Source organism: Antennarius striatus, chromosome 10 (genome assembly GCF_040054535.1).
Source record: "Antennarius striatus isolate MH-2024 chromosome 10, ASM4005453v1, whole genome shotgun sequence".
Taxonomy (NCBI): domain Eukaryota; kingdom Metazoa; phylum Chordata; class Actinopteri; order Lophiiformes; family Antennariidae; genus Antennarius; species Antennarius striatus.
This window is the reverse complement of record NC_090785.1, coordinates 18,575,001-18,598,467: the sequence shown is the minus strand read 5'-3', so window position 1 is coordinate 18,598,467 and position 23,467 is coordinate 18,575,001. Positions and strand designations below refer to the sequence as shown.

General features: G+C 45.5%; 1 protein-coding gene across 1 annotated transcript in view; it reads left to right on the top strand.

The window, feature by feature from the left end:
• Positions 1-3,860: 3,860 nt before the first annotated feature.
• The window catches only part of gpc4 (glypican 4), a 27,576-nt gene continuing 7,969 nt past the window's right edge, over positions 3,861-23,467 (top strand). Inside the window, exons 1-2 of the mRNA XM_068325692.1 lie at positions 3,861-4,577; positions 21,405-21,563. Coding sequence (XP_068181793.1) covers positions 4,421-4,577; positions 21,405-21,563 — 316 coding nt within the window. The 5' untranslated portion in view covers positions 3,861-4,420. The remainder of the gene's footprint in view (positions 4,578-21,404; positions 21,564-23,467) is intronic.

Below are 23,467 nucleotides of genomic sequence, written 5' to 3'. Positions count from 1 at the left end.
CAGCAGGCCGAGCTGGAATTCATTCCATGTTTACCAGGGGCAACATTCCCTCCACCGCTGCCAAACGAAGTGATCTGTTACGTTAGCCTGTTGTTGTTTGTTTGTCTGTCTGGTAGCGGGAAGACTTCTCATTAAGCTTTGCATGACATGCTGGGCATTTAAAGAAGAACACAAAGTGTTTTTTGGAGTAGATTCTGATGCAGGAATAATGCTGCTGAGGACTCGGTTGGATTTTGGGGTGCTGAAGGGAACCCCACCAACTAAATGTCCCTATATGAATACTGTATGTATCTTTCTGTACGGGGCTCATTTTAAAGGCACTGCGGCGTGAATGCAAAGTTTTCGAAACACAAAAACAAAACTTTTTCCATTTTCATTGAAAACATTGTTGTGAAAAAGGGGGGTCTTGAAAGATCACCATGAAACTGGAACACCAGGCGTCGTCCCACAGACGGGAGCACTGAATTCACTGGATCAGACAAAGGAGGAGATCCTCAGGGCTTTGTTTCACTTTCTTGATCTTTGCTAGAACCCTGAGGGCAGCCGGTCTTGGTGGAGGTGTGTGTCCCACCTCTGGTTTATGGAGCTGTTTGAACTTCTGTCTCCTCACACACACAGTCTACTCCTGCGTTACTCCTCACATCACACACAGTTCCTCTAGTTTTCCTGTTCTGTTTGTCTCATTGTGTCATTCTTTGGGGGTTATTCTCCAAATTCTATGATAAAAGGACAAACACCCCATAATTCTAACATAGATAAAACAACTATTATTGCAACTACAGTGACCACCTGTCTTTCCCATATGGCTGGTGTCATTTCTAACATATTTATTTCTATTATTTGTCGTAAGACGACAGAAATGTTTGAGGCAAACCTAACGAAAAGCCCAACAATAGACAAAAAAGATTTTAAAACATTTTTATTTTCAGACCCATTTTTCATTAGAATATGAGATTAAAACACTAGTATAAAGTATTTTTGATATGTTTTAGCTTTCCAGATTCATGCATCTTTGGAAAAAAAAATCTTAAACTGAGAGAATAAAGTGTTTAAAGTTGACTTTGAGTCTATGATGCAACATGTTATGTGGGGTTGTTGGAAGGCTTTGCTCAAGTGCTGTCAGTTGTTAGGGCAACCCAGAAACAGAGTGTAAGAGATAACCAAATAAGCTCTGGAACACCTTGACCAGAAAAGAAAAAATAAGAGAAATTAATGGCTGTCTGCAGAGATTATTATAGACACTCCATATTTCCACTATGTGTGTTACTTTATGACTGTTTCAGCCTCTGATCTGCTTCAAAGTCCTCCATGAATCATGTCACTTACGTTCCAGTGAATCCTTACAGCAGCGTGTGAATCATGCGTGTTTGTCTGTGGATCTCTGGTTTCAGTCGCTGATGAACCACCATGAGAACCAGATCTCCTTTTCTTGCCCTTCTCTGTGGGGTTTCTCCACTTTGAATCCCATTAGTTCTCCCCTGGAGCCATTCACCAGGTAACAGACACTCATCCCCACTCCAACAATGAACCCAGGTTCATTAGCGCTAATTGTTTGTGTTGTTTCTCCAAAAGCCTGCCTGCTTTTCTTAACAAGACCAATCACTCACAGCTCCAGACAAAACACACCTGTCCCTGCAAACGCACTTCAAAATCCCGTTTCTGTGTGCCGTCACTCCACTGTAACTTCTGACACCCCCGCTCCCTCCGCTCCCCACACCCCGATAAAACACCATTGTTATCCAGCTGTGTTATCCAGCTCCTGGATGGCAGCTTTTAACATGGAAAAGAGTGGCTGATTATTAGGTGATGAGCAAACCCTGACTGCTGAGAGAGCAACAGTTCACCCAGGGTGGGGGGTGGGGAGGGGGTTACACTCTGAATGCTAATGCAGGCCTGGAGAAAGGGGAAACAGGCCTATTGAAATGCAAGGTCCACATGTTTTCTTAGGGTAATATTAGGGCAACAGCACACACGATGAGAGTGAAAGGTCAATTTGATGTTAGTCAGCAGGAACCGTGAGCTGACTATCAGGAATCTGCTGCTTCTGATTGACCCCTATGAATATGTATTTGAGCACATATTTCACGGTCACACAGAGACGCCTGGGCTTGGGTACATTTTAGAAACTGGAGATCATTTGAATCAAAATAATTTCAGCTGCTTTAGTGTGTATGGGCTTTATAGTCAGTTCAATTTTTTTACCAAGCTAGATGTTGAAATTCCTCTGCCGGGGGAGAAAAGCTTGAGACATGTCATGTCGTTCAAAGCTCATTCACGTCTAATTACCGTGGCACTGGACCATTTTCTTACCTTTTGTTGGCCCATTGAGAGGAGCGCCAGGCCCACGCTCTCCCAAACACAATGATCCAGCATCATCCTCCTGCTCCTCAGCAACCGCTGGCTTCCCCTGCAGCCGCCGCAGCCACACAGAATGAATGGAGCCGCCTGAGGAATGTGGACACAAAGGGAGGAATGTCATTCTGCTGAGTGCTACCCCCAAACTAATGCACGCACACACACACACACACACACACGAACACACACACACACACACACACACACACACACACACACACACACACACACACACACACACACACACACAAACACACACAGAGAAGCACTCCACAAGCCCAGGCATGTTTAAACGCAGGGGGTAAAAAGTCCTGTTATGACTTCTTTTTTAATGAAGGGATTTGTGTAACATGACTGACTGCAACAATTCAAATTCCATACCCCATTTGAGACGACGTCGGGCACAGAATGTTAAACTTTTAGTATTTTACGGTTTATGAAATGAACACAGAAGAGGTTGGAATGTGGTAGGAGAGGGTGATAGTTAACTATTTGTGTCTCAGTGATGTTTTACCCCTGATTAATGAACTTTAACGGCTCTCTGCTGTATTAGAGCGAGTTGAAAGGACAGATGTCAATGGAAGAAAAACATGTTAGGAGATATAACAAAAGGCACCTGAGAGTGGGACAAAAGAAAACAACTTTAAAAACATGAACTTAAAGACAACGTATTTCTGGACACATTCTGATTTGCTTGAAAAATTTCAGATGAAATGATTCCTCATGAAAGTTAATTTGGTGTGTAGTTTTTCCCTCACAACGCGTCCGCCATTATTTGATGTTTATTGGTATTGTGAAAGTTATTGTCATCGTAAAGCAACAGCTTTATATTTTCCCCATCTGTCTGTTTACTGTAGTTGAACAGCAGTCTGCTGTCCGTGACAGGCAGCTGCGTATTAGACACACTCTGTCTCCATGCTGAGAGCTCACAGCCTGACCTGTGTTGGTGTAAACAACAGGCCTGCAATTTTGTCGCCATGGTTACCGTAACACTAAGCAGGGTTTTATCAAACCGCTTTAAATTAAGAAACACTGGTTTAAGAAGACAGAGCTGGAATGCATTAAAATAAAGTCATTTTTTAAAATCAGTGTCAAGCGCCTCAACATATGGAACTACTATTAATTATAGATTAAAAGGCGCTCATGCAGGTCCTTGATAAAGGGGACACTTTTGTTATTTTTTGGTTTATTCTAAATTAGAACAGTTAAAAACACACATCACACTAATTTTTTTCTTTTTTAACTGTGCTGTTATCTCTGCATTGACAGTAAAACAACAGATAAAGGCTCCTGTAAACCAGCGGGTCGAACAGGGGCCCACTATGGGGACATTTATTTATTAATGAGCGCTCTGGACTCCTGTGGAAACATGTAAGTCTATTTGTGAGCTCCAGTCCTGATTTTGTCCACTAGTTTCCTCTGGTGTGTGAGCTGGAGGAGGTTGTGGGTTTGAATCCCTCTCCAGGCTCCACCCCTGGTGTTCTTGTTTTCCAGGTCTTTGTCCCCGGAACTTGCGCTCCCTCCCGGGTGTCCACTAGGGTTTTCTCTTCGCATCTGGATCCCAGTCCGACCAGCAAACAAGTCCTGTGTGTCCTACCGAAAATCACGGCCTGCCCGAGAAGTCTGGAGACAGACAAGCTGGTGCAGAAGCAGGACGACGGAGGACCAGAGGGGTTATTCTCACTTTGAAGCCTTCCTGTCGGGGTTTCAACTTTTTCTAGCCTCTCGCGTTTGGTTTTTTTTTCTTCCCCCCCCGTTCTTCTTCCCCGATTCCTGGTGGGACAGTTAAACCACACAATCCGAGCTTTTAACGTAAACTTAGAGCTTCGGAGCCGATCTGAAGGCGGTTTTTGGGTGTTTTTCCCCCCACACACACACACGTCGGAGCGCGTCTGGCCGTGAATGAAGCGTCTGTCGGGCTGAAGGAAACCTCCATGAGGAAACCCAGCGAGGCAGCCGCTCCGACCCGCTCCTAGCCTGCGCACACCTGAGCGACTATTCACTGCTTTCTTTGCCTTTTTTTTTTATTTTTATTTGTGTGTGTGAACTGTTTTCGAGCCGTAAGATGAAGCTGGGGCCGCTGCTGTGTGTGGGGGGCGCGCTGCTGCTTCTGTCCGTCTGCGGGACTGCGGAGCAAAAGTTGAAGAACTGCAACGAAGTCCGGGCTGCGTACAGCTCCAAGGGCTTCAACGTCAACGACGTGCCCAACAAGGGGGTCAACGGTGAGTCTAGTCTTATATGTTTTTATTTTTAACATGTATTTATATTTTATTTATTTTATTGCCCCCCGACTTTTGGGTTCTGCCCCCCCCCGCCGCCCCCTCCCCCGGTGGGTGCTTGAGAGTCCCGGTGGTCCAAATGCTAATGAGATGTTAGCCGCGTTAGCATAAAGTGCGATTTAAGGTTCATTAAAGTCGCTGTCGGGGTTTTTTTTATTTTATTTATTTTATTAACAGTTCCATTGTTGATTTTTCTGATGTAACAAGCAGTTTTAGCTGACTTTAAAACGTTTTCCAGATGTTTTTTCTTTTCCTTTTTTTTTTTTTTGTTGAGGACAGAAAATCTTCTCGTCTGTAACGGAGTTTAGGAGCCAGAGGCATGAAAAGTAATGCTGTGTTCACGTTACCCCAGTAATTACAGCACAGGCTATCAAAATGATTTGAAATCGTGGTCAGGTTGGATTTTTTTTTTAATTTTGCAAGGAAACTGATTTAATTGACTCGTTGTCATAATAATGACATCATTTATTATGACTAATGACAACCTTGGTAGGGATTTTATTTGAACACGCTACAGTACAGTACTGTGCAGCTTTACTAATGAGTACGATACAAAAATTACCGTCGTCTTGAACGCAGCATGGAACTGTCACTTTTTTAAATGGACTTTTTTTGCGCCCAGCGTGTTCAGTCATACTTAGACTGTGATTCCTCAAGTGTGAAAAGTTATGGGAAAGTAGTTGTGAGAGCTTTCTAGATCAAAATGTGCAGCTGGAAAAACTCCACCGCTCCACATTACATAAATATAGTCCTCCTTTAGGAAATAGTTGTGGGTAATTCATAACAATAAAGAGGTATAATAAACAGACAGGCTCGGCCCCCCACTGAAAGAAGACAGGTCTGTGTTTATTTCCAGGCTTCCTCAGTGGAGACCCTCAGCTGTGGAGTGCAGGCGTCCAGCACTGGTTTAGTAAACACTCCGTACATTGTGAACAAGTCTAAAGGATGTTTTTCCTTACTGGAAAATCAAGTATGAGTCTGTGGTTTTAACTTTGTCTGTGTTGGCACATGTCTGTGCCTCTGCAGGGCAGGATGTAATGCACCGGTGAAAACTACTTGCCAATAACTGGCTGCTGCTGTTCACAGTTGGGCAAAGGTGAAAAGGCAAATCAATTTAAGTAATCATGATTTAAACCCGAGTGTGGGGGGGTTTACAGTGATGCTTGATGGGAAAGGGGAAGTGGGCTGCAAACTTTAAGTCCCTCCTTTCTCTCATTCCCTTTTCATTTTATGATGGCTAGAATGAATATGCATGCTCATACATTGAAATTCCACATTTCACTTGCCCCCCGTTTTATTTTGCAGCAGCTTCAGTACAACATTCTCATTTATAGTTGTAGAAGTAGGTCATTGAGGCACGGCCGTGGTCGTGTTGGGTTCATGTTGTCCTCCCGTTCTGAGTCTTTCTCTAATGTGAATTTAGTGATCTTTATAATTGGCTTCTCCCTCTTTTCCCCCTGCATATTTTTTTTTAAACTGGTAAATGTTGTGAGCTCTTCACCTGTCAAAAATGTACTTCTAACTTCACTGCGTTTTCTTTGCATTGTCAGAGGATGTTCAGATTTTTTTCCTCTATTGAGGCCGCGGCTCATTTGAATTTGAGATGGAAGAAACTGTCTCTGTGACTCAAACGAGTCTATAGGTCCTTTTGTTTTGTGTCTGTATGTCTTTGTGATGCTAAATGTCATGGAGAGTACCCCAACATGTCTGCATTGGCTGCATTTAATTGTCTTGCATCTCTGGTTTGAAAGCAGGATCTGAGTGAAGGCAGGTTTATTGTGCAGGTTTGTGTGCTACACACACGTGCCTTTCCTTACAATAGATTCCTGGTGTATGTCTGGGCCTGAGGCAGGGTCCACCTCAACCAGCAGCTCTTTGTCATTGAAAGAGGCTGAGATAATTGATCCATACAAAACAACAAGGTCTACTGTCATTAAAGAGAGCTGGGGGTCTGCAGAAAGCGAAATGCAGCTCTAGAAGCCACGCCAGAAGGTTTTCACATAGAAATGCCTCCAGATGTGCAGACTGACTGAATTTGAGTCATGTTTGTCAGGGTTTCACTTGTAGTCGGTCAAATTCCAAGCGTTAGCTCCTTTAAATGTAAGACAGTCTGTTAAAATTTAACTGAATGGGACTTTTCTATTTCCAGCACACTCGCATCATAATCTTAGCTCGAGCAGATAATTATCCAAACAGCAGTTCACTAGAAAAGGATCTCCTCCTCGCATCTTCTCGCGTGAAACTGACTGCAAACTTGCAATAAGATTTAATTCCACAGATTTGAGTTGTAGAAAAGCAATACCTTGAAAATTATTGAGTGTTTTTTCCTCTTTAAGTCATTTTTGAAGCGTTTCTCTTGTGCAATATGAGCCTGATGGGAGTCACAACAGTCAAAACACCTGTTTTAGAACTACATTCTTAATTGCCAAATGGGGTTTAAAAATATAACTGACAGGCTCAGCTGAAGCCGGTTTCCAGATCGAATGAGAAAAGCATTATTGAAGAGCTGTAACGGAAACCCTGCTTGTTTCTGCCTCGTCTGAATGAAGTGATGGTGAAGGACGGCAGGCTCTGCTGCCGGATTCCTTTCTGATCTCTTTTACTCGTCTTTTTACCGCTCATGTGGAAGTAGTTCAAAATCCCTGAGTTCCCCCCGTCTGTCGGATGAGGGATTGTTTGGATGTGGTTGAAATTCCCCCGCTGTAAGGCGGAAATGCGTGATGCTTCCAGTATTGATGATGACAGATAATCATATAGTAATTAAATGGTTGGGTTTTCTCTCAGAATTGTTCATCTACTCATGGAAGACAGTGTTTTACTTCTATTTACAGTCATATTTGACGCTGTGGTGAAAGTTAAAGATACCTCCTGCACAGTTGCAGTCACCGCCGACCAGAGCGGCGTCTGGCGTGTCGTCGGCTTGACGCTGTTCTCTCCTTCCAGCCAAATGTGTTTAGTTTGACTCTGGTGGTCTGGGCTGATGTCATGCTTCAGGTATGAGACAATGGCAGAGATCAAAAAGAAAAGAGGGTCCGTTTCCCTCCCTTCAGCTCCAGGAACATCTCCTGCTCATAATCAGTTCAGTGCATTATGAGTGAAACTCTAAGCGTGCATGACCTCAGCGCAATGGCCTCTCGCTCAGCTCCAGACGCTGTGAGGGCCCCCCCCCCATTCCACTCCCCCCCCCACTGGTGGCTGCCTTCCCTGCATCATTACGGTTTGGGAAATAACAGGTTGTGTTATTGCTGTGACATTCAGCAGATAAGATAAGAACGGAGAAGCAGAGCACATGCAGTCTGCAGGAACTTTATAGCCCAAAGACCAATATTTGAGAGGCTCTGCTCTGCAGAACTGTGGCCTGGTGTTTTAACACCTTTAATAATTAACCCACCAGCTACCAGCCGAGTGTCTGTCTTGCCTCTCAAGGTCAATCCCATAAAACTTAGGCAGCCCTTTTTTGTTTTATGTGAAACACTTTGTAGCTTATCATTCAGGGCCTGATGTTTTATTCCCACTCATTTCATAACAGTCACAGCCAGTTGTTCCAGTGCCAAGAAGACAGTTCTCATAAACGGACCAGATGCAGCTTGTAGGACTCCTAGGTTGTTATTTGTGTGATTATTTGCTTTTCAAACCCTGTTTCCTTCTTTTCCTGTAGTCTAGAAGGTCAGGAGTCCAAAGGCGAACGCTAACATGCAGATAAAAGTCATTTGCATTGTAGGTGATACTGAATCACACCAGCAGCGTGTTTTAGAGGGATGTAGCCTCACAAACACAATGACTTAAGATGTTGCTCATAGATATTTGAATGTGGTCACATGCATCCAAGATGTTGAGATCGATGGCGGCGAGTCGGTCTTGTTATGTAAGAATTCTTGAAGTCATGGGTTTCATAAAAGAGCAAAAGACACAAGATATTTCTAAATAAGTTTTTTCTTTTATTTATGTTCTCTTTTTTTGGACTTGGAATCGTGTTATCAAACAGTTATGCTTTGTGTCTTACTGTTCACTTTGGATTCACCGTAGATCCAGTTAACTGGTTATTGTTTAATCATCATTTTCCCGTAGGTTATGAAACTCAGTTAAAGCATCAGCAGTTAGTTTATTCTTAAATGCAGAGAGTAATGGTACTGAAAAAAAGATTTTCCTGATTCATTTACTTTAATCCCCCACCCCATTTGTGTGTGCTGAGGGATATATATCGACATCATAAAATATCCATGGGCGTAAGGCTGGGACAGTGGACCTGATATAACCTGTTTCTGCTGATGGATTCTGCTGCGTGTTGGAGGCCTGGATGGGTGCATACTGGGCTCTCTGGTTGCCTACATTCATTCTGAGCTCCTAGTGAACTCTGGAAAGTCAAGCCTCTCTCTGGCAGGTGAAAATGTGGTCACTGAAGCAATCGAGGCGTTCTAGCAGCGGTAAGGAGCGAGCTTCCAGCAGAGCAGCCGCTAATTCAAATTAACGTCACCATAACAAACCACATCTCCATGATTAATGAGTAAATGCGTTCTCACTGATACAGATATAAATTTTCTCAGCTACACGTGACATTGCCTTCACTCTTGGCATCAAAACTACACCCAGAATTATTTTTGTAGGCTTAATTAAATCCCTGAGATCATTGCTGTGGTATTAAACGTGTGAATTGGTGGTAAAAGGATGAGTCCAGCTTTACCTACGACCCAAAACACCATTCCAAGCTCAAACCGGGACTTTGAAATCTGGACTTATCTGAACCCTGACATTTAATAAAGTGTTTTTCCTAGCAGATAACATTGAGTCCCAAGAGGAATAAGTTGGACAAACATTAACCTCAATGTGTTATTTGAATAGATTTCTGAATATTTATGTGGGAAGAGACGAACCAAGCGCTCCGTGTCAAAGCCTAGCATGAGCAGTAATCTCTGATAACATTCTTCAGCGATGGGATTGGCTTTTACTGCCTCTTAGTGCGAAAGCCATTCAACAGCATACTTTCTCTTGCTTTGTCTACCTTTCTGTGTTGAAAATTGAATTAAAGTTTTCACATGTTTTGTTGCCAATCTTCTAAGTAGCGTATAAAATTTGAAAGCGTTCCCATCTCTAACGTCGCTGCTGACCTCTAGCTTTGTTTTAGCTGTGTCAGGTTACATTAGGATAAAGGAGTGGGGCCCATGGGGAATGATTCCAGTGATATTTCAATTTAAAGGGCAGTATGTTTGTTATGACTGCTCCTGAACCCAACAGTACCAAATCAAGTTTTCCAGGAAGCCGGTTTTGATGGTGCTCTTGACGTTGGCGCGCATCACGAACTTACGTATCGTGAAGCTGAGTTTTCGGCTGGTGGAACGTGTAGCACCCAGATCTGAGCAGAGGAGGAAGGGAAGGCAGCTGCGCTCATCTCCAGGTCTTATCAGCTATTTGTGATCACGGCATGGTGCCTCAGATCCAACATAGTCCTGGTGTCTCGCTCCGGTCCACCTGTCAGCATTGCGTTATTGTTCCTAAACACAAATACAGGATATTCCGCACTATAAGGCACATCTAAAAGTCTTTAATTTTCTCAAAAACCGACAGTGAGCCTTAGAATCCAGTGCACCTTACATATGAAAATTTTTTTTAGAATAGGCCATTCATTGAAGGTGCGCCTTATAATTGGGTGCGCCTTATAGTCTGGTGCCCTTCATACACAGAAATTTTTGGGATAGGCCATTCATTGAAGGTGCGCCTTATAGTGCAGAAGATACTGTAATCATTTATGTTCGTGTGATTTAGGGATCCTGCTTGAATCCGATAGGCTTCATTAAACGATGTTCTGATTTTGTGTGTAGTTTGGTGCAGCCTTTGTCGTTCACACACAGAGCTGTGGAATGTTAAGTTCCTCTCATGCGTGTTTAGTATGCTTCCATCGTCGCGTCAACAGCGTCCGTAACGGCATCCTTGCATCCTTTGCTTTGCTCCCCCCCAAATGGCCAAGTGAGCGACAGATCAGTGGGGGGTGGATGCTGTGTGTGGGAACAATTGAGTACCCCCCCTTTTAAGCTGACCTGCCCCCTCCCCACCCTCCTCCTTGCCACATTCCACACCGGACCACCAAGACCCACACTTTGGAAGCCCCGGAGCTGGGAACACACGGCAACAAAGAGCCAGTGGAGGGGCTGACGGAGAAAGAGAGGTGGGTTTGACTGACAGGAAGGAGTTTTGTACCAGTGAGAGCAGGAGTCCAGCCAGGAGCTGGGTGACTGGGTGTCAGACACAGGCTTTGGGAATTTAGGGAGGGAACTGGAGGCATGAACGCTTGTGAGTCATCGTCACGCCGTCCTGTAGGCGTGTACGTACAGCCCCTGGAGCACACGCGTCCGTCTAACCCAACATGACTTCCAGCGCAGCTTGAAGCTGAGGGGCCTCAGACAGCTCTGCCAGGAGTTAAACCTGGCTGTACGGCTGGATCGGATCTGTGTGTGTGTGTGTGTGTGGGGGGGGGGGGGTCGGATACAAACTGAGAAATCACCATCCAACTCTGTGGTTTCTCTGCTTTGAGTTGAAAGCAGCGCCGCCATGAAAGTCCTTGTTAACACGTCCTGTTAAAGTCTCTTCCTTTCCCTGCTATGTCCCAGCTGACATATTGGTTCACCCCCCCCCCATCGCTCTTTAGCAGCTCCTCTGAGGGGGTTGGTTTTATTCTTAAACTTCTTGCTCAAGCCCTTGGTGATTTAATCTCATTTTCACCATCGTTCCTGATTTTTCTTTCTTTTTATTCTGTTTTACTTCCTCATCTTCCTCTTCGTCTTTCTCTTCCTCTCTTGCCAATCTAGATAATATCTCTTGTTAACACACGTCTTGTTGCTTTTAAACATCACTGACAAAAACCTTTTCCCTCTGCTGTCAAAGACGTGAGCCTGAAAGCAATCAAGTCTAAATCGGAATAATTAAACCGAGTCTTAGACTTGCTTTATTGATCCCTGGCTGGGAAATGAACTAAACATGGTTACTAAGCCTGGACTCGAATCAACACCACTTATTTAAACAGCAATTATACAACTTGAGGAATTCATCCTGAATCACAAAATAATTGTTTCTGTGTGTCGTTAAATATTTGAGACATTCCTTTAGCTTTACCCGCAGTGACTCCCAGGCTGGAGCTAACCGTCTAGTTCTTTTGTGCAGTTGTTGCGTGATGGTGTCATTTTATTTACGCTCCTTTGATATCCGAGCCTCCGTGCGTCTCCTTTGTGTCGATGGCCTCGCCGGTGGTGTTGCTCTGCCAGCTGTGAGGAGCGTGGCCAAGGGTCCGCAAAACTGCAGGGGTGGAGTGTGAACTCTACACACACACAAACACACACACACACACACACACACACACACACACACACACACACACTGAAGTCATGTCTGTGTGTCTCTGACAGTAGGGAAGTGTGGTCGTGATGTAGGTGTCAGCCAACCACAGGCATCGATTTCCTTGCGACTCTTTGATGGGCTTGATGGTCCTTCTTGATGGTCATGATGATCATTATGATTTGTGTTGTTGGCTTCATTGTGGTTGTGGACCGCGGTGAGGGAGTGAAGCCAGGACCTTGCCTGGGTGTTTGGGCTGGAACCCCAGCGCTGGGCGGGGGCCAGCGGAGCTGTAATCCCTGCTAATTACTCCCCAGGCCTGCATCAAGACTCCCACAGATGAGCCAGTCACTCACACTTAGCTCACTTTTCCAGACTGCAGTTAGCTTAATAAGTTTCCTAATATTTACCTAATCCCTCTGTGTGCTGCTCGCTCTTGGAATCGTTTTCAAATATATTATATTGTTTAAGGTAAAAACCGATGTTATTTCTTTGCGCTCCAACAATCCTGTGTTCCGTCAAACCAGAGATGGACAGGCAGATCTTTGGCCGCCTCACACCGACTGACGACTGACGGCGCGTTAAAACCGAGCCGACAAAACTCAAATTGAAAAGATGGTGATAACAATGGCAGGCGTCCTGCTGGCCGGGGGCCAGTAAATGAGGGAGGGGGGGGGAGAAGCCGCACAGTTGAAAGAAGCGAATTGTGTTAAATGATGGTTTGAAAGCTGCAGATCATTCGGTCAGTGTGTTCTGAAGTTTTTGCCTGGTATAAAATCCAGCAGTCATGTGGGAATGTGAGTTGGCCCGCCAGGGGTTGAAATACTGCACATTGCAGGGATGGCTTGTAGCTTTGATTCAGTGGCACTATTGTTGCATCAGAAATGGATGGAGCCGTCTGTGAAACCGTTGTACCGTTAACTGGAGGCCTTCCAGCCGTGTGACGGTCGCTCACGAGTGCTTCACTTCCCACCGCCGCTCCCGGTGTCCAGTTTCCTCAAGCCCAACAGGTATATCACAATCTTTGTTGGCCTTTTGTAGCATTGGGCTTCCAGAAACCTGATCTTGTACCTGACCTCATTCTGCCTCGGGGTGAGGGGGGGTTAGTCAGGCCTCGTCCTGCTGCTTCAACATCTGGTGGACTTCAGCTGCTTTTGGATGTCTGTTCTAAACATTGTCAGTGAGCTCCCTGTCCTCAGGAAGGGTTTGTTGGCTTTTATCGGAAATAATAAAACATATTGTGTTGTGTGTTAATTCCCGTAAAAAGCTGTCTCTTGTTGGATTATTTTTTTGCCTGTTTTCTGTGTGTGCACTGAGGGGAGAGGGATATGACTAGTGATGTGACGAGCAGTCGAGGGCGTGCGTGTTTGTGATGCGCATCATAAAGAGGACATGTTTGTAAGACCGACAGTCGTCCATCTCTCTGACAGAACACGTGTTTGCACAGGGTCCCCTCCAAAGCACCAGGCTTAAAGTAAAGAGCGTTTTCTTCTTCTCCTCTAAAGCCTGTTTTCATTTGTGTGCCGTGAGTCAGTGGAAAGACTGAGGGCTGGTGCAGAGGGACACGTCAGGAAGACCTTTTGTGCCTCCGTTTTTTCCCCTCCTCTGCTCTCGCCTTGTGATAATCACGCTGTGCTGTAACATGTCCTTTCCATTTATCTGCACAACCTATGCCTGTGTCTGCAAATCTTAAACACAACACAGTGGCGCACACAGCGTCACGGCGGAATCTGTAGTAAAAGCAGCAGATCAAACGCTCATCAAAAGGTTCATAACCTGAAAGAATGACGGCGGAAGGGTGAGAGATTAGAGCAGTCGTTAATGTGAGTCACTGCCTCGAAGCCCCTCTAATACACAGAGAAAACATTCCTGGCTGTGTAATGGCAGGAAGGAACATTTCTTCATTTCTTTTCTTCCCATAGCGCGCTAGTCGACTTGCCTACCTTAATGGCGACACGCGCACGGCGTTGATTGTGCGGATGCAGTCGGGCCAAACACCAGCGGTTGCTGTATTTACCAGAAGAACGTCTAACAAGTTGCAGAAGGTTTGTGGGCAGAATGCTGTGGGTATGAAAGTCCAAACTCTCCAAACAAACCACTTGTGTTTGAAGTTTGAATTCCTCAAAATTATGTTAACATGAATTGTGGCTTCCAGATTTCTCATAGTAAAGATGCAACGTATCCGAAGAGCGACCTTTTGTTTTCTTTGACACCATCTTCCGTTTTTCCGACCTTTCCTTATCTACTTGCGTCACAGCACTGTTTATTTCTCGATTTAAGTGTTTGTTTGTAGTTTGCGGTCCAATAAAACATCCTCATTGAGTTAGTTTGCTTTACACAGAGTGGCATGTTTGGTTTGATTAATACAGATAAAGCAGATTGAATAGGATTGACTTTAAGATCAACTTTAAGATTCAAGGACATATTGGCAGTGCTCAGGAAGCGAACTAACACCTCTCCAGCCACCAGTTCACACCCCAGACTTTGGTCAATGTTGGACTAGAACTGACCACCCTTCTTGGCACTCGAGCCACGTCCCTGTGGGCAAGCTTCTGCTGCCCCAACTTGTCCAGTGACCCGACTTGTCAGGGGAGATAACCCTTAAGGCCTTGTAACCTTTCCCACTTCACCCTCTTTGCTCTTGTTCTCCTCGTCTCATGTCCTGAAGCTCATTAATTTGGGTATGTTGTCACAACATATTCTCTTCAATCAATCATTATCATTAAATTATTTCGTCCTTGTCCAGTTCTGACCAGTCAACACCCCCCAGTTTTATAAAAAGTAGTACAGGACGTATCTGTAATCCTGAACCCTTCTTTATCTGCGGGTCCTCCAGTTTCCTTTCGACCACAAAGAGTTTTCATTAAACTGTGCAGCGGGTGAACTTTTGACAACAGCTCCAGTGGTTGGAGTTTGTTTGCGACCTGTTGGATGTGATCGGGGGCTGAGTCCCCGACAGAGCGCTGACCTGGGAAGCGGTGCAGGCAGGGAGCTTTTGTGTGGGGACACAAAGCTGGAGATGCAGGGCCAGGACGGGAGAGGGAAACAGACAGCAAGAGGCCAGTGCAATGTTGTGGAATCTCCCCAGGGGCTTCTGGGTAAATGTTCATGGATGACAGCATTTTGGAATGTTCACAAATGGAGAGTTTTAATTGGCCAGAGGCCCCGACTGGTTTAGCAATCAGAAATGGACTCTGGTGTCAGAGGGCCAAGATTTATGAATCCCACTGTGAGCCTTTGAGAAAAATAATTCAGTTGTTAAAAATGTGAAATATTTAGCACGGATAAACATTTTAACGTCACACTTTGTCACTCCTGTGGAGAAACGTCGGAGTTTAGAATGTTTTAGTGTGTGTCAGTGACGAACCGCTCGGAGGCTGTAATAACCGGTGCCGTGCGTCACGCCATGCAGCTGCAGACATGCCCTTCTCTCTCTTTGCAGACAAACCATGTGACAAGCAAATTTTTTGGCATTTTGCTGTTTTGACAGCTGGGTTATGCTGAAGATTTGGATTCTTGATTTATTTAAGGAAATTTCATCGTCACAGACATTATCCTTTGGCTGGATGGAAATATTCTCAGCTCCATCAAAACTTCCTGCCCTGTAAACGGATGAAGAGTGTTGATTAAACCCCAACACTAATAGTAGATCCCATGATTCATGTACAGTATGCTACTGCTATTATAATTCTCTCTGATTTATATTGATTACTGACTACAAACTGATATTTCAAAGCTCCAGTGTACTTTTTTTTTTTAACTGACAAACATTCATTTTCAGAAACAACAACCACAACATCTTCTAGTTGTTGTTTCCAAATGATCCCGTAAAAGTTTTTACTACTTCACTTTAAATATTTTCAGCCGTTGATCACTTTCAGTCCGACCCTTTACAAGCTGTGTGCAGGGGATGGGGAGAGTTCTGTAATTTCTGAGTCATGGGTCAGCTGCAGCTTCATGCTGAAGAAATGCGTCTCCCTCCTCCTCCTATCGAGGGGTTGCAGGTTGGACTGTCATGAATTTTTTGCAGATGTCCAGGTGGAAGTCTGGTTTACCTGAATGAGAGAGACACCTCAGACATATTGAAAAGTCATTTTAATTACTCTCATTTTCTTGAGGTGTGGAGCTGTCTGGAGATGCTGAGCTGCAGTCCAGACAAACAGGTTTGGCATCGCTGTCTGTGCCGTTAAAAGGCTCCAGACACATTCAGACATCTCCCGCCAGCATAATTCAGGCGCTGTCTGATCTTCTTAATGAACTGAGAGCTGAAAAGCATTATTGGTTTGGCCAAATCTGATATGAACGTGCCATTCCTTTATTTTTGTAAGAGTCTGAAGTGGTGAAACAGGGTCCTGTCCTCAGTATCTAAATACTGTATGTCCGGGTGAGTCTCTGGTTTCTGCTTACAGCCTGATGCTGTTGAACATTTTCTGCCTTTACTGTGATCCTTTACATGATGTATCTATTCATTTATAAAATATAGACGGTAGATTTTATCTGTATAATCATCAGATTTGGATAGTTTTTACTTCCTTAATCCAGTTTGGAAATATGAAGCTAAATTCTAGCCCTAATCTCAAGCTTTCCCGCTTTGTGTTCTGTCATTCCTCCTCTCTCTCTGCACTGATGGTAAAGCTTCAGTAACGTTCCGATTGTCTTGGGCGTCACCGGTTTAACTCCTGAAAAACATCTTGGAAAGTTTGGACGGGGTTCTCGAACAGGACGTGCTTTCCCCCATCCTTCAGCCGCCACTGGCAGGATGCCCTTGAGCAAGAGTCTGCGGTTGCACTTAACGGCAGCCTGATGTGAATGTATGTTTGTAACCTTCCCTCGTCCGGTGTGTAAATAAGACTAAAGCTCTCAGTCAGCTCAACTGGTTAAAGGATTTCTTGTAACACGTGGAGGTTGCAGCGGTACGCCTCCAGAGCACTCGTCCCGACTCAACGGGGAAAACTTTGTGGTTTAAATCGCGTCGCTGTTGATGATCCGCCCTGCGTCGTTGGACTTTCTCACGTTTTGTTCACACAGCGTTGGTCTGAGCTGGTGGGAGACTCCCTGCAATACGGAGCCACGACAAGATTTATTCCATCAGCTATGATAAATGTGGGTTTAATTTCAAAATGACATATCCCCCCCAGTTTTTTTTTTTTTTACCAAATGATGTCTCTCTGAAGTCGTTACTGAAAGCCGATGAAAGCAAAGCAGTTTGAAAGTTTAGCTTTCATTTGCTTAATTCTTAAGGGCCAAATTATCAAAGCTGTCGAACACATTGAGCTGCAGACTAAGGAGATAATTAAACGGCATTTTTTAAAATTCATTTTTAAAATCCAGAGCTGTAGATATTTCCCAGATGAAGCCTACAGTAGAAACAAAGAGGGTTGGTTTGACAACATGCTGTAACAGGAAAGAACGCAAAACGGAGATGAATTAGAAAGCAGTCGCTATCAGTGTGGAAATGAAATATGTAGCCGTGTTAAATCGGTTCAGTTGTGATTTTTTCATTGGTCTTGGTCTGATTGAAATAAATTGTTACGTCTAGAGTTTTTGTCTCATGAGACCTAATTATCATGAGTAAAAATTCACCCCATAAAGAACGACATAATGGACTCATCAAATGGCGGCGGCGGGTTCATGGTGCATGGAAGGATGAGGCAAACGGGATAATTGCACCCCAGACAGAGATGAGGAGCAGGAGGAGAAATCTATGGCTGCAGGGTCTAAAAATGTCTCCAGTCTGGGGGCTTTCTGATCCGTGTGTTACAGCAAGTGACCTGTGTGCAGTCAAAAACAGACATTTACAGTCCGAGATGCTTCTATCCACACTGAGGATAATAGTATCTAGTTTCGCAATGACTTGCATTGTGTTTTGGAGTGAAATTGTCCTGCTGGTCTCTAATTACCCACGTTCCACAGGGATTTAAATAGTATGTACAGAGGCTGGTGGTGTGCAGTTCATCATTTCATTATTTACAAAGCTGATGTCGGTGTGACGGCTTTGGGTTTGGCTTTCAGACCACCAGTGACAGCCAATGGTGAACAGTCTGTGTAGAGGCTCACGGCCTTCTCCCAGCATCCTTTGCAGCTTCAGTTGATCTCGACGGTCACTGAACTAATCCTGGGAGCGGGGGTTTATGACTTCAGATTGAAGCATACAGGTCTTCTCTATTTATATGTTCTGCATGGGTCTGCGACTTTTACGGCCCTTAATTGCTTGTATACGTGGAGGGGGTGTTGTGGTGTTATTATTGGAGTGATTGGGGTTTGGGGGGGTGAGTTACTGTGTGTGGTGGATGTGCTGGCTGGTGGAAGGAGGAGGGGGGGGGTCAGAGGACAGGACCTCTCTCAGAGGAGTGGCTGTTAACCCCTGACCTCACTGGTTAAGCCTGCAGGGTGGTGGCGGTCGAGGCGGAGATGGGGGGTTCCGTCTGGTTCAGGGCCACATGATGGCGGGCAGAAGGGGCGGTGAAGTGTCTAATCTGGTTTTTGTCTATGAGGCGTTTCGGCCTCCCCCACCATCCTTCCTCTGAGAACAGAGTTGGAGAGGAAGGACAATGTCAAAGGGAAGTGACTTATTTTATGAGCCCTTTAAAGGGGGTGTTGCCCCCCACCACCACCACAAAGGAACAACCCAGAGGCTGCAGGGAGCTGATGAACGCCACGACACACACTCACATGTGTGTTTACAAGATGCTGCTCCTTGTTGTTCCCACCACAAACGGCCGTTCTCCTTTTGTGTGTTTTCACTCTTAGTGCATCTTAAAGGAGGAGAGGCCACTTCACTGACCTCTGTAAAATAGAGCACTCCTCACAGAAAGGGCCTCATTTACACAGAGAACCCACAATACCGACACAACATCACAACCACTTTGCTTTTTTGTCACATCAAACTAAATAATACCATCGTAATGACGTCGCAGCATGCAGTCCACTCATTCTGTTGAGGAACGAGGCGTAAGAGATTCACTACAATAAGAGCTGCAATAATAAAGAAGTAGACTCGGGATATTAGAAGGAAATAACTTGGTACTGGTGAAACTGTTCACACAGCGAGATAGTTTAACTAGAAGAATAATAAGAAATCAAGCCTCCTAGAAATAAGGTTAGATTTTAAAAAATGTGTTTGAAATAGGAGTAAACGCAGAACAATTTGCACCGTCGGATCTCGCTGCTCTTGTTCCCTGTTCGCTCTCTTGTGTTCCACCGGTGCCGTTTTCCTCCCAGCGGTTTGAGGAATTGGCTGCCAGAATGTTTTCACAAAGTGTGCATTAGCTAAGAATCTTCGCTTTTCACAGACTTAATCCTTTGAGCTAACAGTGTAACATTTGTACAGACATTCCTGTGAAATATTGACCATCTCACTTTTATTTGTGTACTTTGGTAACTAGGGCTATTTTCCAAGTGTATATAGCCTTTTGATTGTGCGCCTGTGCCGTGGGGGGGCAGGGGGGCCCTGACGGAGGAGAGACTGGATAGCTGTTTCACCTACAGGCTAGGTGTGTGTAAGTGTGTGTGCGTGTGTGTGTGCGTGTTGGTCCCGGTACCTCCAATCACGCTGGTACAAAGAGACGTGTGTTGAGCAGCGATGTGATGTGCGTATATGTTTAGGTAGGGGCTGCCAACCGTGTGTGTGTGTGTGTGTGTGTGTGTCGGAGGGGTCCTGTGGAAGGGCTGAGGGCTGCAGGAAGAGGGATGAGTTTTGGGGGAGGACTAAGGAGCAACTTGAGGCTTATTTGGACTTGGACCCAGACGGTGGGGTCCAGTTTATGGCGCCAGGGTGCATCCCTCCCTCTGCTGCCTTGTTTACACGATTGTATTGCTATCAGCCTCTTATGACCCAGCAGTTCAATTTTTTTATTATTATTTTGTTTTTCCGACATGCAGCTTCTCTCGTCTTGTAAACCTGAGATTTGCAGTCGGATCACTAACCAGTAGAACCCTTAACGTGTTTCTCATGGGTGTTTCTACTTCATGCTCTAAAGCAGTGGTCCCCAAACTATGACTTGTTTTCTGTTAAGATCCCAGAAAGGGTTATTAATATTTGGTTATGTGTGGCTTTCTGGAAGACAATAAATGTTCCTCACAGTTTTTCTGTTACAAACTGACACCGGCCCCCCCATCAGAGAAGAGAAACGTTATGTGGCCCTTACAGGAAAAAGTTTGGAGACCCCTAGTCCAAAGGAATGAAAACAGCCTCAGCGCTGTCAAAGCAAATCCACACAGTGACCAATTAAACACGGAGACCAGCGGTGAACATTTAACCAGAGGAACCTGAAACCCAAACACCGAAGCGAGACCTTCAAACTAATAAGTAAAAGAATAAAAATAGAAGGAGAACAGAGGAGAAAAGACAACAGTCTTTCTATATTTTGAACGATGACATGTTTACCTGACCCCAGCTAGCGTCTGCTAAGCCCTGTTTGGTTTTCCTGTGACCTTTAAAAGAAATCCTGACACTCTGAGTGGTTTCATATCGGATATATGCGTGATACATCTGCTCTGTCTCTATCAGTTTAATCAGTCTGTGACATTTCATGAGTCTTCTAATAAATCCCAGAGAACTTTCCTGGTAATATTCAGAAATCCTCTCTGCAGTCTGCGTCCACCTGGTGGCACACGGGCCTGCAGCCACGGAGTGTGAGCCGGTGGGGAAAACTAAACACACCGCTGGTTCCTGGATGTTCCTGATGGAGTGAAAGGACCTCTGTGTTCTCCCAGTTTCCAACAGCCACCTTTAAACAAAACATTATTGCAGCTGCAATATTGCATTCGTCCTCCGCTCACCCTCTCTCTGACTGAATGTTCTGTCAAAGTTGACAGTTGCAGTTTTATTAAAAGCAGTACTTTGGTTTTGAATAATGGTTTAGATTAGAAAACTGAGGGTGGGATATGGGTAACGCTTGTGGCTCGGCCCGAAGCCACACTCACAGCCATGTTGGAAAACTTTGCAGTTAAAAGGTCGTCCGTCTACGCAAAGACATTCAGAACGTTTCTTCAACTGCAACCGATGTTCCAGCTCAGAAAAACAAAAAGTCTCCACTTTGGCTCGTAGATTCAGCAGCACTGCTGTGTTTCCATCGAGGGGCTTTCTGCTGTCTCCATAGTGATGGTTGACGCTGTTCATCTAAAAGAGGGAGTCAACGACCTACCTGTTCCTAAGACGGTGCTGCAAAGATGTGTTTTTGGAAACGTGAATCTTTTGTGTCTGCACCTGGTTGGTGTTTTAAGAGTTTTCCTCCGCCTTGGTGTGTCTGATTCAGTGACCACTGATGCAGATGATGAATTTTTTTTACAGGTAAAGCATAAAATTGAGTAACATCTCCCCTTGAGCCCACGGAGGCATTTTGACGTGTGGCGTGTGACTCAACTCGGTGTGACTCACGATGCCAGGTTGTTCATCACACATTGCTAAACGGTGTGTGTGTGTGTGTGTGTCCTTGTCTATTGCAGGAGCGCCATTGAAAGTGTGTCCTCAGGGTTTCTCCTGCTGCACGGTGGAGATGGAGGAGAAGCTGAGTCAGCAAAGCCACACGGAGATCAAAGCTCCCGTCTCCATGCTCAGCACCAACCTACAGACCGCCTTCAGACAGAGGCACGACCACTTTGACAGTAAGCAAACACACACACACACACACACACACACACACACACACACACACACACACAACAGCAGCACTTTGCATGTGTTGCCTGGTCTTTGACGGACACTCTCACCTGCCAGCTCACTGCCCGGAGCGGAGACAGTCAGTCTGCGTCTGTTGGCCCATCCACCTGTCTCTCAGCGTCTCAGCTTCATCATCACCCCCCCCCACCCCTCCAGGGCTCACACCCCCCCCCCCCCCACTACTCCTCTCTCTTTAGAGAGATGTGCACACTTCCAGACGGGACCACACACATCTTCAGATTCAGTGGTGTCTGTACTTCCTGTTCCTCTCTCTCTGTGTGTGTGTGTGTGTGTGTGTGTGTGTGTGTGTGTGTGTGTGTGTGTGTGTGTGTGTGTGTGTGTGTGTGTGTGAGTGTGAGCGGAGCTGAAATATTGGTGTCAGGTTTCTGCAGAGGCTCATGGGAACACGCAGCAGTGCTGAGTCACCAAGGAAGTGGGGCGGCTTTGAATACCTCCTGCTACCCGACTGCGCCGCTGCTGCAGCTCTCCTGGACCGAAGCCTGATTAGAAAGCCCTGGGGTGGGGGTGGGGGGGCGATGAAGATGAGCAGACCGACGGGAACTGAGAGTTGATTTTATTAACGTTTCCAAAGTGTTCCGGTTGTCCCGTGAAGCGATGATGTGTGTGGTTTGATATGTGCACATCCGTGTGGCGGCGCTTCAGCGGGTCACAGACTTCCAGATCCTCGGTGTGTGTGTGTGTGTGTGTGTGGGGTTGTGTGTGTGTGTGTGTGTGTGGGGTTGTGTGTGTGTGTGTGTGTGTGTGTGGGGTTGTGTGTGTGTGTGTGTGTGGTTGTGTGTGTGTGTGAAAGCGAGTGAGGGACGGCGGTAATGCAGAGCATGTGTCTTGCAGCCAGATGTGAACAGGAATGTGACTTGTTGGAATGCAGCGGCCGCTCCAGCCGTCCCACCCCTCTCTCCTTCCCTCTCCTCTTTGTCCCCGTCTCACGCTTCGTCTCCACAAAACATCCCGTCTTTGCCTCCTTTTCTCTTCCCATCTCTCAATTTCTCGCCGTCTCTCATTTACCTGTCGATTATTTTCACTTTTAATCATTTGCTCTATAAAATCGCGGCAAATCGTGAGAAGTTCCTTGAGTTTCTCTCAAATGTTTTTGTTTAATATATTAATAATATCTATATAAATAATAGATCAACCCCCCCGTAGGCTACATGCTAACATTAGCAGGTCTTGCTTCCTTTCACTGAGCAGAGCAGCCTGTGTGAAACAAAGCGGGTGTGGATGTAGTGGAGCATCAGGTTACTGCAGCCATGATGTCACGTTTCTTCAGTTTGAGCTGCTTGTTCAAAGGGGGGGGGGGGGTTGATTGAACTGTCACACCAGTTGCAGACACCCAGCGGTGATGAATGTGCTCCTGTACGGTTGTCCCACATCTGAGCAAACATGGCAGCAGTAAAACAGAAAAATGAACAAATTCTAAACAAGTCATCCGTTTGACCTGTAGGGGGAGGGGGCTGGAGGTGGAACTCCTTTTGTTTTATTTCCCCCCCCCACCCCATACCCCATCACTGCTGTTTGGGCTGTTAGATGTGGGATCTCTTTACAGAGACCCGCTCCGCCTGCTTCACCTGGGCCGTCAGACGTCTCTCACCGGATTGGCTGACAGGCTCAGGTTGCTGTTCCTTTTATTTCCCGCCGCCGTACGGAAAAAACACCCAGAGGGGGGCGCTACGCATCGGAGCCAGCGGCGCAGGAAGTCGTCTTATTTACTGTTACCGACGGCGACGGGTGATGCTGATGACATCTGCAGAGAAGTAGGACGCATGTGTGCATAAACACAGCTGCAAGTGTGTGTGTGTGTGTGTGTGTGTGTGTGTGTGTGTGTGTGTGT